This window comes from Ipomoea triloba, chromosome 15, assembly GCF_003576645.1.
Source record: "Ipomoea triloba cultivar NCNSP0323 chromosome 15, ASM357664v1".
NCBI classification, from domain to species: domain Eukaryota; kingdom Viridiplantae; phylum Streptophyta; class Magnoliopsida; order Solanales; family Convolvulaceae; genus Ipomoea; species Ipomoea triloba.
The window spans coordinates 13213336-13229084 of record NC_044930.1 but is presented as its reverse complement, the minus strand read 5'-3'; the positions used below and the strand labels follow the sequence as shown (position 1 = coordinate 13229084).

The 15749-nt window shown below is 35.8% G+C and overlaps 1 protein-coding gene across 4 annotated transcripts in view; it reads right to left on the bottom strand.

Moving 5' to 3' along the window:
* The window catches only part of LOC116006647 (pyrrolidone-carboxylate peptidase 1-like), a 5373-nt gene extending 3691 nt beyond the window's left edge, over positions 1-1682 (bottom strand). The window contains exons 1-2 of one of the 4 annotated variants that reach the window (XM_031247097.1): positions 1556-1682; positions 560-882 (exon numbers count right to left, since the gene is read on the bottom strand). In XM_031247097.1, coding sequence (XP_031102957.1) covers positions 560-823 — 264 coding nt within the window. In that variant the 5' untranslated portion in view covers positions 824-882; positions 1556-1682. Of the gene's footprint in view, positions 1-559; positions 883-1448 lie in introns of all 4 variants that reach the window. The other 3 variants (XM_031247100.1, XM_031247101.1, XM_031247099.1) reach the window with 3 other exon arrangements.
* Between the last annotated feature and the right edge of the window lie 14067 nt (positions 1683-15749).

The window sequence follows — 15749 nt, the reverse complement described above, 5'->3', positions numbered from 1 at the left end:
TGTTTTTTTTTTTTTTTTTTTTGGTGAATTAAAGTTTCTTTTCTTTAATCATGTCAAATAAACGTATTTGTTAGAAAGGGTTTGAGTCCATTGTTGTTGGTGCTATATCTAGAATAGAAAATTTAGTCAAGTTTGACAATGTAAATATCCAATAGAAAATTTAGTCAAGTTTGACAATGTAAATATCCAATATTGAATATTATTAACAGTCTGGGTATTATATTGGTTAAACAAGCACAAGTCAGCAAGCTGAACCAGGATTGTTTTACATGTACTGTTGGATGGAGGCAGTAACATGTAAAACCCACCTTGTCACAATTCTCCCCTGCCTAATTTGTAATGAACATAGTATCCAATATTTCCATCCCCAAATGAAAAAAGAGGATTTTATGTTTTTTATAATGCCTTTTCCAAGATGCCATCTGACAGAAATTCAAATGAAACTAGAAATTCACCATCAAACTGTGTTTCCACTAGGCACCAAACACAATTTTGATCTGATAATACTTTTAATTGTAACATAATTTGCTGTAGGAAAAGTCAAAGGAAAGAGACTGACCCAAATAATTCTGGAATTCGATGAGTCAGACCCATCATTGTTCAGAGCAGATTGCAATGTCTGGTATAAAGGACCGACTGCTCCCTGGCCTGCAGTATCAAGAACAGTGCAACTCCCAAGGATGAGCCCTTTGGGTGTGCCCTTTTTCTTCATATAATCTTGAAGATTACTTACAATCGTTTCTGTTGGATTTTCTGCTACTCCATGAAATTTTTTAAAACCGGTAACATGGACTGTTACAGCTGGAGGCCCCTCAGATCCCATCTACTACCAGTTTCAGATGAATCCACAAATGTCAAAGCAGCAAATATTGGTCAAAATATCTACATCATACATAACCACAGATTAACAGCTTAGGAGACTACACAACTACAGTGAAACACACTACATCAAAATCTCATCTTACATCTACCACAAAATCATAATAAATCCACCTTCAAACCTCAAGTATATTCATGTGTATGTTGTATTTCTGTAAGTATGCATATTGATTTGATATCCAATAAGCCTAAATCTCAAGGGTTTTTTCCTCATATACACAAATTAGCAGAATTCTCACGCAAAACAATAAAATAAAATCCATGATGAGTGTGAACTCTCATTCTCTCAAGAGTACAAACGAACACGAAGGAGAAACATTCAAGCTAGAAGTGTGCACGATTGGAACTTGAGAATAGAAGAAAAGTGTAATTTTCGTTCAACGATATTAAGATCAATCAAAACACAGAATTCCAATCCAAAATCAATAGGAGAGGTTTCTTAAAAACCTCCTAACCCCAAATCCACCGCGGAAGCAGTCAACACACATCAGAAAATCAATACCGAAGATGAAAACCGACTTTAATTTAATCATTAACAACAGAATAAAACAACTTATTGGATCAACAACCTCAAAGAAAGATATGAACTCTCTTCCAATCGAGAACACACTAAAATCATGCGCAGTCCAGAAACAAGATGAAAGCTGAAAACAAGTAATATTGTCCTTACGCTCACCTGAAAGCTGAGAGAGAGAGAGAGAGAGAGAGTCAAAATCAAAAGAAGAAATGACTCAACCACCGGCCTTATCTAAACAACGTTGATTAAGTCTGGACACTACGAGCAGATTGATATGCGTTTATAATATAAATAAAATAAATTATATGAAAGAACATGATAAAAGACAGCGGTAGTGGTAGGTCGTTTTCATTACAAAATACATTAAAAATTCTTAAACGTAATCATCGTGCTATGAATGATTATGGGCTTCACATTATTTTTTTTTTAATTTAAATGTCCTAGTCATGTAGACATGAATGGCAATTTTATGTAATTATTTTAAATATAAAGTTGATAGGATAGCAACATTATTTGGAGTTAACTACACATCATGCAATCACATCAATTTTTTGTTATAATTTGTACATTGTGTAACATTCCGTTTATCTCAAAATATAGGCAATAAAAAAATTTTAATTTATATCCCTTATAAATATGTTAGTTATCAATGTCACTATTGAATTATTAGTGGTGTAGATGGTGCCCCTCAAATTTTAAAACGTGACATATATTGTCCCTCCCCTAATAAGAAGAAAGAGAAACATTGTTGTCGGCAGAAAGAGAACAAATGAAGAAATAAAAATGGAGGAAAAGAAAACGTGTTCTTCGAACAAGGAAAACGGCATGTAATCACATTCACATTACTAATAATTTCAAGAGAAGAGCAATGTATGTCACTTTTATAAAATTGAAGTGCAACATTACATCACTAATAATTTAGAGGTGACAGTGATAATTGACATATTTGTAAGGGGTATAAACTACGATTTTTTCTAAACGCAATTATGTTTGGTATGAATTTTAGAGAAACAAATTGAATGTAACTTACTTTTCATGTTTGTGATTTGCCCCTATTTTTTGGTTTTTAAAAAAAAATTATTTTATAGTTGGATTGGTTGAAATTATCAATATGTCCCTAGCTCTTGTATAATAGTTCGCGTTAATCACATAGGATGGTATTGATAAGAATCGAATTCATAACATTCAGATACAGAGACCATAATCCACTCACTTGGTCATTCTTTTTCAAGAAAATATATATGCTCTCATCCTCAACTCTTAAAATGAATATTATTGTTTATGACTTAACAATGAAATGGCTTAAATATCTGTTGGGATAAATGTTACGGATTAGTTATTACTTGAAAATAACGTCGACTAACAATTCAATGAATTAAAAACAAATGTTATTGTTGGGACTCAAATTACAACATGGTTGAAATTATATAAGAGCATATTTTTTTTTTTAAAAAAATGAATTTGCAAAATAACAATGTTATATACCCCTCATATATTTTTCTTACAAGCTTTCTCTCCCAATATGACATAACTAAATTCATTTTTTTAATTAATGAGGGGTCACCAATTCATGAAGACCTAATTAATGAAAGCCACATTGTTAGATAAAGATTTGTAATAGGTTTTGATGATTTAGAGTTTATTCATATAAGCACTTTAGACCCCTTTATTCTTTGTTGTAAATTTAGATAGGCTTCGCATTTGGACTGACCGGAATGAAGCAGTTTCAAAAGAAAACATCTAGAAGGAAAGATTTTGGAAGGAAGAGATTCGGAAGGAAACAAGTGGACGAAGTCTAATTGAAAGGAAGCTAAGAGAATCAAAAGAAGTCTAAGACTATATATAAGAAGTCCAATACTAGAAGTCGTGACAACTCTTCTTAGATGATGAAAGGGGATGTTCTATTGTATTCCACGCATGTAGGAGACCCATTGAAGTCATTCAAGGAAGATAAACCTCGGAAGAAGTTCATTCCAAATGTAACAAAAAGGAGCCGTTGGACAATTGCAACTTGTCTAACACTTAATGAAGTCTATGAAAAGACAAATTGGTGATAATCATGAGCAACTCTTTTTTACTTTGGAGTGCTTATAAGCTAAATAGGGAAACAATCATTACCCTATACTATGAATAAGTTGTAGAAGTTATCAAATGGCAGCAGATTTTTAGAGATTCTGGTAGCTTTCTTGACGGCTACCACTTGCTGAGTTACAACATCGAGATTCAAATTTAAGGTTAGCACTCATTCATCCTCTCATCTATTAAAGAAGGACCCCAAGCTTAGAGAGAAAATGTTAATGTTGAAGCTAGTGTGATATAAAGAGTATTCTGTGCAAGTGTTCAAAGAGTTCAAGCTAAACTAAGCTCTCTTAGCTGAAGTGAAATATGAGGGAGTTTTTTAGTCTAACACTCAACAACCAACAACCATCTTCTACCGAAATTATAGTTGTGAGATCAACCTAGTAAAGCGGCTTTGTGGATGACCCTTAGCTAGCCCATATATTGAATAATGAAGAGTAGGGAGACTTCATGGCTGGCCCCTATTTGAAGGACTATCAACGGAGGTTTCTTATCACTTTGTATTTGTGCTACAATACTTAGTAGAACCTCCTTGGAGTTAAAGAGAATAGTGGAGTAGGAAGGTTTTCAAACCAGGCCACTATAAAAATATTTGTGTCATTTTACTTTACGCATTTACTAGCTTATTAACCTTCGAATTAACCTTACGCTTAATACACATCATGAGAAAAAAGTTTAGAAGTACAATTCAAAAGGGAAAACGAGTATTTTCCTTTACATAATGACTAAAAATGACCCATGTGTAAATTCTATTGCTTTTGTTTCCCCTTTTGAAGGAAACAAAAATGAATTTGTTCTTTGCATTTTTTTTTTTGGAAAAACGAAACACTAAACACAAAAATATCGTAGAAATTATTATTATAAACCTATTGATTATAGTACTACCCCCTCCAACTCCCTTCTAAAATAAGTGCATGACATTACATGGATAGTTAATTTTTACTCAAACTAATTTTTGTAATATTTAATTTGGTTTAGTGGATGAAATTTATGTATATTTAAAAAGCACTTTATAATTTTTATCAAATAATACAAAAAAGTATAATTTTAATATTTAAATTTTTTTAAAAATAAGTGCAAAAAATAAAAACTTCTTTTCTTGAAATGGGAAAATTAAAGACTTGATATGACAAATGAATAGCATATGGGGCAACCACATTAGGTTCAAAAGCATGTGTAATGAACTAAACTCGATCTATATATATATGTCCCGTAACTCATTTGTATATAAACTTATTATACTCTACAAATTATTTTAATTTTGATTCATTGACTATTATATGTTTATAACATCTTTTTTTTTCTTTACTTTTGTGTGTAAATTTAAAAGTCTTCTACTTATAGTCTATTCAACAGTATTTTATACCTTAAAAAAAAAAACAGTATTTTATGTGACCTATTATTGCGTAAAAGTGTTGCATGCTTTACATGTGGACTCTTGTTTTGTGCATTTTCATTCTTTCATATATTGCTTCTTTTGGTCTTTTCCTTTAATAATTGTCTCCAATTTTGCTTTCATTTATTTATTTATTTATATTCTCAAATCTTCCAATCACTAACAAAATGCTTAAAATGTACCGCAATCAAAATTCATCCCCACCAAAACTCAAAATTCTTAGAGCAATGTTGTTTTTAGTTATTTGTAGCATTTATAAATATCACAGTCTTCCCACATTTGTAGGATAGGTTATGTAAAATTTTTGCGAATGTTACATTGCCTAAAATCATCTCTTAAACTAAACACTCTTTTAGGGTGCGTTGAGGGTAAATTAAGTTAGCAAATCCAATTTTGACTTTGATAATGGATGGGGTATGTGTTTGGCAAATAGTTTTTAGCGAGTTTGACTAGCTGATAGGATTAGCTGATTGTAGAAAGATGTTTGGTAAATTAGCTGTTAGTTAATAGCTTATTACATGCAAAATAACCTTTAAGGATATAATTTTTTTCAAAAAGTTTATTGAAATAGCTGCTTTGAGCAGTTTTTTGAATTTTAGAGTTTGTAGCTGATATCTACTATTTTGTACAATAATTCACCCCTTATTTTAGTTGTTTTAATGCTTATTTTCCTTATCCTAATGAAAGTGAGAATTGTTTGTGTGTTAAATTATCCCAAGAGTTGAATTATCCACAAGGAGCAGCAAATGAAGAATTTTAGAGCAGTTTGGACAAGTTTTGGAAGAAAAGGAAATTACCAAGAAAGAATAGGAAACAAGAATAAGAATTGGAAAAGAATTGGAAGTTGTCTCATGGGTCAAGGCCCATCTATCTCCTATATATTTCACATATTCTCTACAATTTAAGGAGGTTCCCTTACAGAGTTCTAAACACTAGTTAGTTTTAGTTTATTCTCTCTATATTTCCCTCGCATAGTTTAGATTAGTTATACATTAGATTATTTAATTTCAAGCTTGGAATCTTGGATTGAAGTTGGATTTGTTCTTTATCAGTTAAGTTTCTCTTCCCTTTATATTTCTTGCAATGTTTATGGTTATTTATTGCTTTGCTTTGTTTACTCCCATCATGCGGGAGTAATTCGTTTATGGGTTTGGATTAAGGATCCATTGTTAATCTTGATGTTCAATTTATGATTAATTGCATAAAGGGATTGAATCTTTTACCTAGGGTTTATGTTGATTTGGGGATTTCTTTGCACTAGTTATTGGTTTGTGGCCAGAATTAATTGCTAGTCTAGGAGAAGGACTCATTACAACGACAGTTGGATGGAGACCTCGAGCCTTACCAATTTCAACCTAATTTTCCTGCTATGAAAGTAGAGGTAATTTTGGGGGCTTACAATGCTTAGGTGTTTAAGGTTATGATTGATGCATCACGACAGTGGGGCAATCTTAGCCTAATTCTCTTATTGATTACGAAAGTAGCTGAGTTGAATTCTTTTGTGCATTGCCCATATATCCCTTGGTTAATTATTCTTTCCCTAATCCTGAGTTTGTTAGAACATCAAGGTTACAATCCCCTAATCTGGCTCATACCTTTATCATACTGTTTACACATTAATCAATTGCTTTCTTTTACACCATTCAGTCTTTGTTGCTTGGATTCTATTAATTCATATACTCTAGTGCCTGGTAATTCACACAATTACGTGCCATAGCCCCAATCCTCAGCGGAACGACATTACACCCTTTTTACACTCATCATTTGTGCTCATCAGTAGCAATAAGTTGTTACAAAAAAACTGATTAACCAAAACACTCATATTGACTGTTTAACCAAGTCAAACAGCTAATAATGGTCAAATAAACCAAAATTGACTGATAAGCTAACAATTTTACCAAACAAGGCCAATAACTACGTTTCTCCCTCTAATATTTAGAGTAATTTTATATTATTAATTAATATTTGAATGAAGATGGTTGAAAAAAATTCGATTTTAACTTTTTGTTCTATTTCTTTTTTATTCGGAAATCTTTAGATGTAATGAAGAGGAGTGAAAATCCAACTTTGGAAGTCATAACCCAAAATTAAAAAAGGATATCCGGTTTTTTTTCTTTTATTTAAAAAATATTGGTGCTGTAAATTGTGATTCAACATAACTAGCATTATCGCAAGCATACAAATGAAATTAGTAGGAAAATAAGGGATACCTTCGTGCACAACTAACAATATTCTAGTCGAGTGAGTTAGACACATGATTTTTTTTTATTGTATCTGGTCAAAGAGCCAACGCTTCCACGGGGAATCAAATCATCAAACCTGTGACCTTTCACTTGGAAGGACCACTGCTACGCCGCTTGACCACAAGGTCTTTGGCAGTTAGACATATGATTAGTAATCATAATATTTAAAATTTAATTTGATTCTCAATGTGAGCAACCTAAGTTAGTAACCATAAGGTTTCAAGTTCGACTCCCCATATGAATGATTTGAATTGATTTACCTCTATTTTTTTGTCAGTTAGGGTCACTTTACCTAGAGCTCACATTCAGCTAATGACTACAAACTTTCCCCATAAATAAAAGCCCAATAAAATGTGCAATGTGGTAAAAATGAGTAATTATTGCGTGGACCAGGGTAAAAAAACGATGCTATTTTGTTTAATTTTATTTTTTCACGCGCCTAGCTGCAACATACATTTTTATAACTCATAATGTACATTATTCTAAAACATAATGTACATTATTTTAAAACATAATTTACATTATAGTAAGCCAGATGTTTCATTATTCTAACACATAATGTACATTATTTTGACACATAATGTATATTATTTTGACACATAATGTACATTATTCTAAAGCATAATGTACATTATTCTATCATATAATGTATATTATTTTTACTCATATTATTCACGAAGATATTTTAGACCAGTGGTCCAGCCAGTCCAAACAATAATTTCCCGATAAAAGTAGCATAATTGTTTGTATATTATTGAATATGAGACTTGTTGAAGCCCCATTAGAATTCTATCACAATAAATAAAAGGCTTTCTCCTGAATTTTTTTTTAAATCAAAATTTTATGTATTGTGATAATTATATTTAAACTTTTAAAACTTGATAATTTAATACCAAACTTTTAAATTAAGTGACAAATATATCTTACATAACAATTATATATATTCAAACCTTTAAACATTTTATAGATGATCAAATGTATCCGTTGGAACGAGATAGTTTGATTTTTGAATTCTTAGAACTTGTAGCCTGATCTGATAGGTTGACAATTTGATCGTTTCTTTCGGCTCCAGTTGCAACTTGATTTTGACATATTGAAATTTCTCCTTGCAACTTTGTTTGTATCTTTAGGCTTTGTTGACTTTGTAGTTCCTTTCACATTTGACATGTATTCTTCAGTAATTTTCATAGAGAAAATTCTTGAGTTTGTAGCAGATAACCTTTTTTTTTTCGTGTATAACTCTTCTCGTGTTTCTCCAGTTTGTTTTTGTTCTCCTTGGACTCTTGATTTTAATTGATCTTCAATATTTGTTGAGCACTAGGTTGGAACATGAGATTTGATTCATTCAAACTCTAGGTTGAGTTTTGATCTTCACTTGATTTCCTCTTGTGTTGCCTTGTTGATACTCAATCATTCGGCCTTCACGAGAGATTCCCATCAAGCTTGCAAATATATTAGCTTCTTTGCTTGCTAATCCTTGTTATAAAACTTGCTACAACATTTCCTTTTTGTCATGCTAAAAAAGTGTTGTTATCATGCTTGCCATTGTCATGTCTTTCTCCAAGTAGTGCTATCTTTCACTTCTTGTGATGAGTGCTAATTTAGCATTCAAGCTTAGCAATTCCATTTTCACTTCTAGCAACCAATGCTAGTGCTTGCTCTAGTAGTTAATGCTATGCCAAACTCCTTGTTTTAGCATCCATTGCTTTTTGTCAACTTTGCTATCTTCACTTCTAGTGATTAATGGTACCACTCAATGCTATTAACCACTTCTAGTAGCCAATGTTGTTAGCAACTCTTTATATCAACTCTTTGTATCATTCTCGTTATTAACCACTTCTAGTGGCCAATGCTATTAGCAACTCTTTGTATCACTCTTTGTATCAATCTCTTCTAGCTTTTATTCCTCTTAGCATCCTTTCTATTTTGATTATTGGACTTTTTGAATAGCCAATCCATCTCGATAGCATTTTCTTCTAGCTTTCATGCTTCTTTAGCTTCATAGTAGCCGATGCTACTTTTGGGTTCTATTAGCCAATGCTAGTCATTTATTCTTCTAGCATTCATCATCCACTTCTAGCATCTACTCTAGCATTCTTAAAAATATGTCACCTAGCATTCTTAAAAATATGTCACCAAGAGGATTCAAACTATGTACATAAGTACATTTGCTACCACCTTCATTGCTAACAAGCCTTCTACTAACTTTGCTATTTAAATTCTTGCTACATCCTTTGCTCAAATAAATTTATGCTCAACATTTATGAGCCATTTTCTTCCAAAAGTAACAACCAAGACTTGGTAAAGTTGAGATTAGATTTTTCAAGGGATTTTTGCTCGAATAAAACAATCTTTTTCGTCCTTTGCTTGATTCTCGAAAGAAATACAATTTCTAGAAAAAAAAAAAGATAAATAATTTGGGGGTTCTAATTTTTCAAAATACATTTCGGATCATCAAAATCTTTGCAAATATTCCTAACAACAAAATCATCTTTCGACACACTTTTGACTCGTCGAACTTGTGCAATGTTCATTCCAGCAACTTTATAGTGCAACTTCAACTTCCATGCCAATTTGGACCCTCGTAACTTTGGATTTTGGCATTATAGTCCTCATAAGAATTGTAGCCCTTTGAGTTGGATTTCTAATGCCATTGAAATCATCCCAATTGGACATTCATACATTAAAATATGATCAAAATACTGAACATAGGCCATTTAAAGCTAAAATTGTAATTTTGGAATATTTTGTTTTGCATTTGCATTGGTTTGCTGACAAGGTGTAGTTAGCGGTGGATGGAAAGTAGGGGTGGAGAATGATGATTCTCCCAAATGTCATTTTCAAAGGAAGACAAATTGGAGTTAATTAAGAGCAATACTTTCAAAGGAAGAATTTCAATAAGAGATAACTAGGTGCAAGGGAGAACATGTGTAGGCATGTAAAGGGAAGGGAACAAATGTAGGAACAAAGCAAGGAGAGTATTAAAAAAATGAACAAAGCAAGTAAAGCGGGGTGTTGGATTCAATCACTTGAGCTTATGCATGCATTAGGCTATGGTGGACTCGATGTAATGCAATGGCTAACTTTCATGAGGCTTTACAAGTGTCGTTCACCTATCGGTCTACTAGGCTTTTCTTGGTATGGAGCACCGTTCCGTGACCATGGTTCTAAGAAACATTTTATCAAACATATGGTCTTCACCTCATTCCTTACTTTAGCCTTTCAGAATGTAAAGCAAGAAAATGCAAATGATCACAAGACTTACATGAAAGCACAATATCTTGCTACTTCCAATCTCTCAAACTCAGCTCCTTACTCATTCCGCGGTAATGAGAAAAGGATCAACACATATCATCATTCACAACAAAAGCATTTAAGACACAATTGCAAGAATCTCATATCTTCAACATTGAAAGGTCAAGCATGCATAATATCTAGATCATCAAATCCAACTCCTAGATATTCTAGCTACAATTCATCATGTAATTAAATAAAAATTGTAGGAAAGCAAATCTGGCAAGTATAGGAAATGGAATGGAAATGGAAGAAGATGAATACCAAACTTGAATCCACATTGCAATATTCAAATACACAAATTGGAAGGAAGATATCCACAATCAAGGAGAGTTATCAATTCTCCCCCAACCTAGATCTCATCTTACACTTGGAATTAAAGAATAGGAATGTAGCTAGTTGAATCTAATCTAGAGAGAGTAAAACCTAATCTAAAAGCTTTGATAATTACAAAACAATAATAGAAGATGATTGATCAAAATCCCCGTCAAAGGCCATTTATAGGCGCTGAAATCTGGGCGGTTGTACGAGCTGGTGTATGCTCGTATGCCCCCTAGTACTCCCTCATACTTTGTGAAAGTTCCCGCACCACGTTCGCGGAACTTTCTATTCTGAATCGACGACCCCGCCACGAACGTGGATGGCTTCATGGACGCGTGTCTCCACTGCACTTCATCCCGGATGCCCCCTTTTAAGCCCATATGTCATCCTTTATGCTCCAACCCGTCAAAGACACAAAAATGTACACCTTTGTAGGGCTTTGCAACACATTAGCACATTTCTAAGCATTTCCATTATCAATCAACCACAAAAGACTCCAAATAAGCACAACACAACTCCTTATGACCCATAAACGAATGCATCTTTAGCACTTATCACAAGTTTCCACACTTTATTCTTGCTTGTCCCCAAGCAAGCTATCAATCAATGCAAGGAACATAAGTGTTAGGAATAAAGTGTAATTGTTTTTATGAACCAAAAATATAATTTTAGACCCCCAATTTTATTTTAAGTCTAATAGACAATAAATATTCACCTAAGTCAAAGCCTAGTCAAATTAGCGAAAATGATATGGAAAATACAAGTGTATAAAATTATTTTATACTTGTAAATCGTTTGCTTCCACTAAAATAGAATCAATCTTTCTAGCCTAGTCAAATTAGCGAAAATGATATGGAAAATACAAGTGTATAAAATTATTTTATACTTGTAGCTTGGTGCGAGACACTCGGGGGAAATTAAGTGTAGCTTTGTGCGAGACACTCTAGCTTTGTGCGAGACACTTAATCGGTGTAGGAGTATAACTTTGTGCGAGATACTCGGATTGAGTGTAGCTTTGTGCGAGACACTCGAAGAAGTGCTTGGGTAGCAAGCACTTGAGACTCACTATTTGTATCTGGGTGAATAAGATAGTGAATTTCCTCCTTGGAGTGAAAGGAGAAGAGTGGATTAGGAGGATTATACTACCTCTGAACCACTATAAATCTCTCTCTCTACTTTACTGTTGATAGGGAATATACCCTGCGTATACCGCCCTACGAAGACTATACGTATGTTCAGTGTACTATACGGTATTAGCCCTATAAAAGGGACTTGAATCCTTCATGATAGGGACTTTTTCCTCTCTGGTCTCTCCCTAGAAAATACCCAAGATGTTGTTCTCTCTACGCTCTCTAGACTATGGAAGAATAATGAATAAATTGACTTCCTTGGGTTCAATTCTCTCATCTACACTTTATACTTTACATACTCTGCTATACACTTAGATACATGGAGGGTTTAATCCTTATCAAATGACGCCGTCTGTGGGGACCGAAACAAAAGGTCGTGTTCTTGTAATTTTTCTCCGGTGACTGTTGTTCTGAATCTTTGCATGGAACACCGGAGGGAAAGAAAAGGAGAAAAGAGAGGCAGAGGTGGAAGATCCCAGCTTTTGATCCGTAGCCAGCATTTTCTCTGCTCCGATCGGCTTCTCTCAAAATTCATGAGGCCGACTTCTCATTTTCAATGGAGGAGCACTGAAAATGTGCAGCAACTAGAGAGATCGACGGCTGAGCCACACACGCCATCCTCCACAACCGTCGGCCACCGCCCTCGCAGCCGAACTACGCCACTCTCCGTCACCATTGCCATCCACGTTATTCGCCGGAGGGAAAACGCGTCCTTCCTCATCGGAGAGCTCTGCCTCACCGCTGTCACTCAAAACTTCCCAAAATTTAAGAAGAACAAGCGGCATGCAGTTGCTGACCCTGAGCTTTGCCACCACCGCCGTCAACCGTCGTCCCTTCCCTCACTCCCCGTCAATCTAGTCACCATCCGCTGTTGCACGTTGAGGAGTGAGAGAGAGTAGAGAACTACTGGTGGCCGCTGCTGCATGTTGATGAGCGAGACAGAGCGAAGACTAGAGGCAGCCGGATCTCCTTGTTGCTGTCGTCGTTCAACGCTGTTGTTGCTGGTTCGTCCGAGCTGCACCGGAGGTCACCGCCACCCTCGCCACTCGTCTCATCAAGATTTCTTCGACGATGTGCCGATGCTAGGGACCACGTCGCCACACCAGCTCGCGGCTGCTATTGGTTTTCCGCCTCCTCACCGGTCATCACCTCCACACTCAATGAGCTCAGAAGCAGTGATGGCGTGAATCAAGTGTTGGCTTTTGTCAATCAAATTCCCACTTAGGTTGCATGCAAGATGAATGGTGGACTGTTTCATCTTTCTTGTGAGGTCTGTCCAGTGGCTGGGGGCGTCTTAATCGGTTGCACTTCCGTGCGCAACGGAGCTTGTACCTCTTGGATTGCAACGGGCTGCTGCGGGAAGGGTGGGACACCCGCTCTTTCGGAGTTCCGACCAATCTCTTGTCGTCCCAGCCGACCCTTATCGAATCTCCCAGCACAAGATTCTTCAACGCGAGGCTTCTTGGATCACAACGTCCCTCCTTCCTGAATCCTTCTCTGTTTTACCGCATCCTCAGCGTCAGCTTGGGCGTATGAGCTCGGCCACTTAGTATGGAGATTGGTATACAGCTTTCTTAGCCTTAGAGTTTCCATAAACATGACTAGTAATGTCTTGTCGTCTAAGTCGTCCACCGCCTGAACTTCTTTATGCCATCTTGCCAAGTACGACCTAAGTGATTCTCCATGGTCTTGCTTTACTCCGGATAGATACATAAAGTTCTTCTTTGGCCGCAAATACGCAACATAATTGGTCAAGAAGAGCTGGGTCAATTGCACGAAGTTGTGAACGGAGTGCTCGGATAACTTCATGCACCACCTTTGTGCCGAGCCGATTAGGGTAGTTAAGAAGGCTTTGCACATCAACGGGTCCTCGGCTCCATGGTTCTGCATTCGGGCTTGAAAACTAAGTAGGTGCTCTCGAGGATCCCCGGACCCATTGTACGTCAGATTCTCAGGCAATTTGAACTCCGCGAGGGTGCGAAATGACATGATTTCCCGGGAGAATGGACGTGCTTGCACGAAAGACTAGGCGTCTTCCAGGTTCCCATTCACTTGCTTCTGCAGAACTCGGACCTGTCATGCTAACACGGCAACATCCTATGGATTCTGACCCGGCCCTAAACGCGATTCGCCACTACTTTCCTGGACCGAGAGTTCCTCAATACGCCTCTGAAGCTCGTCACAATGTCGCTCACGCCCATTTCTAGGCTCGTCAGGGACGGCTTCCCTTAGATCCTCGTCACCCGGTGTCTCTCGATTCGACAGTCTGTTGAATACGAATTGTCGCAGCCCTCGTAATCTCGAAGGAAATCGGTGTGAGGTAGCCGACCTTTCTTGCTCTGCCAGCGGAACAAACCTTGCTTGTCGACCCTCCAAGAGCCCTTCTCTTTCTCGGAGGCGAACCTCTCGCTCGTGAACATCCACCAACCTGGTAAGCATTCCCAGAATCCCTAATTGTTCCGGACGTTCCGGTGCAATCGGAGCGGGAGGCAGGGGCGCCTCTTCCACTCGGATTCCATTAACAGGGGGTCTCTCGCTTGCCTTTGCCCACTTTGGGCTCGGGATTGATTAAGCTGCTCTCTCAAGTCTCCATTACGGGGCCGAGACAACTACTCTCACATGTCCCTCTTGTAACACCCCTCACTTTCAGGCTAAGATAAGTATTAAACTTAAAGCAAAAGCTATCAAATCTCTATGGTAATCATATAAATGCGGAAGCATGTATCGTAAACCCACATGGGGTGCTATGCCACATCCAAGCTAACCATCACCTAGATGCTAAGGCAACATCAATCATAAGTCTCAAAAATTCTCAAATGGAATAGAAACTAAACAAGTCAATGCAAAGCATAAGTCTAAGGCACGCAGGCCTGAAATGTCTAACAATCTCAACAACCTCTAAGCTAACATAAAGGGAGAAGTAGATCTACAGCTAGCGCTCTCTCGTGCACAATCTACTCCATACCTGGAAAACAGTTAGAAATATTAGCAAAGAAATGCTAAGTGATCAACCACTCACACTTGTGAGAAATACAATAGTATAGCATAGCTTTGTAAATAGATTTTACACACGCATATAGAATATATGCACCAACAAAACTATTCTTTGTTTTAAAACCAGATGACTCAACAACAATAGGCTGAATGAATCACAAACCAAGGACACCTCATATGAATCCAATATCAAAGAATGAATTTACAATACCCCCTTACATCTAAAGCATGGTTTCTAATCAAACATTTCCCAATCTGCGTTTCTATTCTTATGTATGTAGTCCATTCTATCACATAACCGCCATAGTATAACTCTAAAGCTCCATCTATTGTCTCAACTATTTCCCTTGAGAGAGACGCAATGGATACGCTGATTGCATGAAGATCGATTCACGACATTAGGGAGAGATATGATCAAATTGAAATGGAATGCCGCGAAATTTCATGAATTGAAATTATCTTCAAAAATTAAATCCATGTGTCAATTAGGCGGAATTTTAGAAAGAAATTTTCCATATAAATTTATTTCATAAAAGAGAAACTAGGTCCCATGTATACATTTCTCAAATTGGACCTTATATATTTATCAATACTCCTTGGCGCTAGAAGTGTGGGAGACATATCAGACATCAGTATAAAAAGATAAGAATCCACAACAACTAGATCTAGTAAAGAATTTTTGTCACTCTTGAAAAATATTAAAGAATCATATCTTTAAAACGATCATCTAGAAGACGAGAAAACTTAGTAAAATTATAGGTGCACCAAATAATCATAATACTGGATGTGGAATAACCAGATATAAATAAATACGTTTATATATATATATATATATATATATATATATATATATATATATATATATATATATATATATATATATATATATATATATA